The sequence below is a fragment of the Eurypyga helias genome, unplaced genomic scaffold (genome assembly GCF_000690775.1).
Source record: "Eurypyga helias isolate BGI_N326 unplaced genomic scaffold, ASM69077v1 scaffold38020, whole genome shotgun sequence".
Taxonomy (NCBI): domain Eukaryota; kingdom Metazoa; phylum Chordata; class Aves; order Eurypygiformes; family Eurypygidae; genus Eurypyga; species Eurypyga helias.
The window spans coordinates 1,006-3,145 of NW_010226967.1; the positions used below are offsets into that span (position 1 = coordinate 1,006).

A 2,140-nucleotide genomic window follows, 5' to 3' on the forward strand; every position below is an offset into this window, starting at 1 on the left:
GTCACATGAGCAAAACAAGTACCAGTTTCTTTCTGGCCAGAGATGAGAAAAATGAAAGCCTGTAAAAGCTTTATCTAAATCAAAACATCTGATTTGCATTGGCAAGACTGGTTGCTCATAATTCCCTCTATGGTTTCTGAGCAGAGCAGAATAAAGGGCAGTCCTGAGCTGAACACAGTGGATGATTCTTATCTCTCCCACACAGCTCACAGTACAGCTTCCAGAAGCTGTAAATCCCAGTATGCTAATCCCAACTTGATTTGAATGGAAGGCATTAGGCAGGCTGCATATCTGGGTTGCAAATGAAGGCGGCTACACTTCTTTCCACTTCTTTAAATTCCTGCATTCCCGCCAGCAAAAGAGTAGTGTGCCTGTTTTAATGGAGATTTGTTTCTCTTTGCCAAAGGTTGGATGGTACAACGCTGTTCTCCAGCCAGCCTTTCATCTCCCCTACCCCGATGACACGCTGGCCTTCGTGGTCCTCAGTACACCTTCAATGTTTGACAGAGCCCTTAAAACTTTTGTCAACAAAGAGCGATAATCAGGGATCCTGTGGATCAGTGTGTTTCTCATCATTTGACATGTGTGAAGGAGGTAAGAACCTGAAATACCGATTCCTTTTACTGCTGTGGCATATAACTGAGTGGCTTGAGCAGCGGACAAAGCCTTCCAGGTTCCTGTCCTTGCTCTTCAGAAGGGTAAAGCATTAGTTGTGATGGTAACACCAACAGGCTGTTGTCCTGCTTTGCTATTACAACCTGTAGCTATGTGGAGTGCTTTACTGTCACAGTTAGAAAACCCAAGGCCACAAGTGTGCTGATAGATTTCAGCAGCAGCCTGTGGAAATATGTAGCCTTCACGTGTGCCTGATTTGCTAGCATCCGGCACAGTGGCAGATCTTCCCTGAGCCTGGTCTGATGTCTTTTAATTCTCCCAGAAATTCCCTGACCAGAAGGTGGATGTCATCTTTGATTACGAGATTCTGCCAAGCCGAAAGCCCAAGTTCTTGGCACAGACAGCTGCCCATGTTGCTGGAGCTGCATATTACTACCAAAGGAAGGATGTGAAGCTTGATCCCTGGGGGGAAAAGGTGAGGCAAAAATACATTCTGGGAAGAACCACTAAACTTCATTCATTGAATCATACAACTATTGTTTACTCACTAGTTCTTCCTGCAGGAAAATACAAAGTCCAGATCACATATTGATGCATAAAGTGTTTTAGACAGAAATTGGAAGCTTCCAAGATTCTTCAGGGTGGTAGGGAGATGCATACATGGAGACAAGTATCTTGGTCTGTTAAACCTACTTAGACAGGAGGATAAAATTCACTGGCAAAGAAGAGCTGTGGCTGCGAGCATTATAAATAGAAAAAACAATGCACTGTGGTTAATTTCTGTGTTAGATTTTCAAAAAGGGACCTCTCCCCACATTACAGGGCACAGGAAAATGGGAATGAAATGCAATGTTTTACTGTCTTCTCTGTATAGCACTCCAACAGAGGGCTAGGAGTATGAGAAGCTGCATCGAAGCTTGATGTTTTGAACTCTAACCATTACAAGAGAAAAAGTGAGACATCCTAGATCCTTCTTTTTTTTTTCCTTCCAGAAGATCTATGGCGTATGTATCCATCCCAAATACGGCGGTTGGTTTGCTATCCGGGGTCTCCTCCTCTTCCCAGATATTCAGGTACCATTCCTGGAACAGTCTGCTCCTGTTGACTGTGTGAGCACAGAGGAGAAAAGAATTGAGTTGCTGGAGCAATTCAATTTCCACTGGCAGGACGGCTGCTACAGGGACATAATTGAAGTGAAGGAAAGGTATTCGGAGGAGCAAAAAGCTTACTTTGCCACTCCTCCAGCGGAGAGATTCAGACTGCTGGGGCTGACGCAAGAAGCCCAGAGAAGCACATTTCACTGAGTAACGTGGCTGCATGGAGGGGCAGAGGCAAGCAGACTGTAACTCATCAGCACCAACTTTGCCGTGGCGCTGAGGAGGATGGCCTGCTGTTATGGAGATGGCAAATCCATCAGCAGCATGTGCAGCATCTCAATCCAAACTCCAGCGTCTTGGAGTAAGAGGGAGCACAGGAGGAAGGTGGGAGCACTGTGTTGTGTGCTGCTGCTCATTGGCCGTGTCTT

At 45.7% G+C, this 2,140-nt stretch overlaps 1 protein-coding gene across 1 annotated transcript; it reads left to right on the forward strand.

Moving 5' to 3' along the window:
* Positions 1 to 379: 379 nt before the first annotated feature.
* Positions 380 to 1,919, forward strand: MMACHC (methylmalonic aciduria (cobalamin deficiency) cblC type, with homocystinuria). Its single transcript, XM_010154972.1, is given in 4 exon segments — positions 380 to 536; positions 539 to 594; positions 938 to 1,090; positions 1,608 to 1,919. Coding segments are annotated over 4 exon segments (678 nt in total).
* Positions 1,920 to 2,140: the final 221 nt, after the last annotated feature.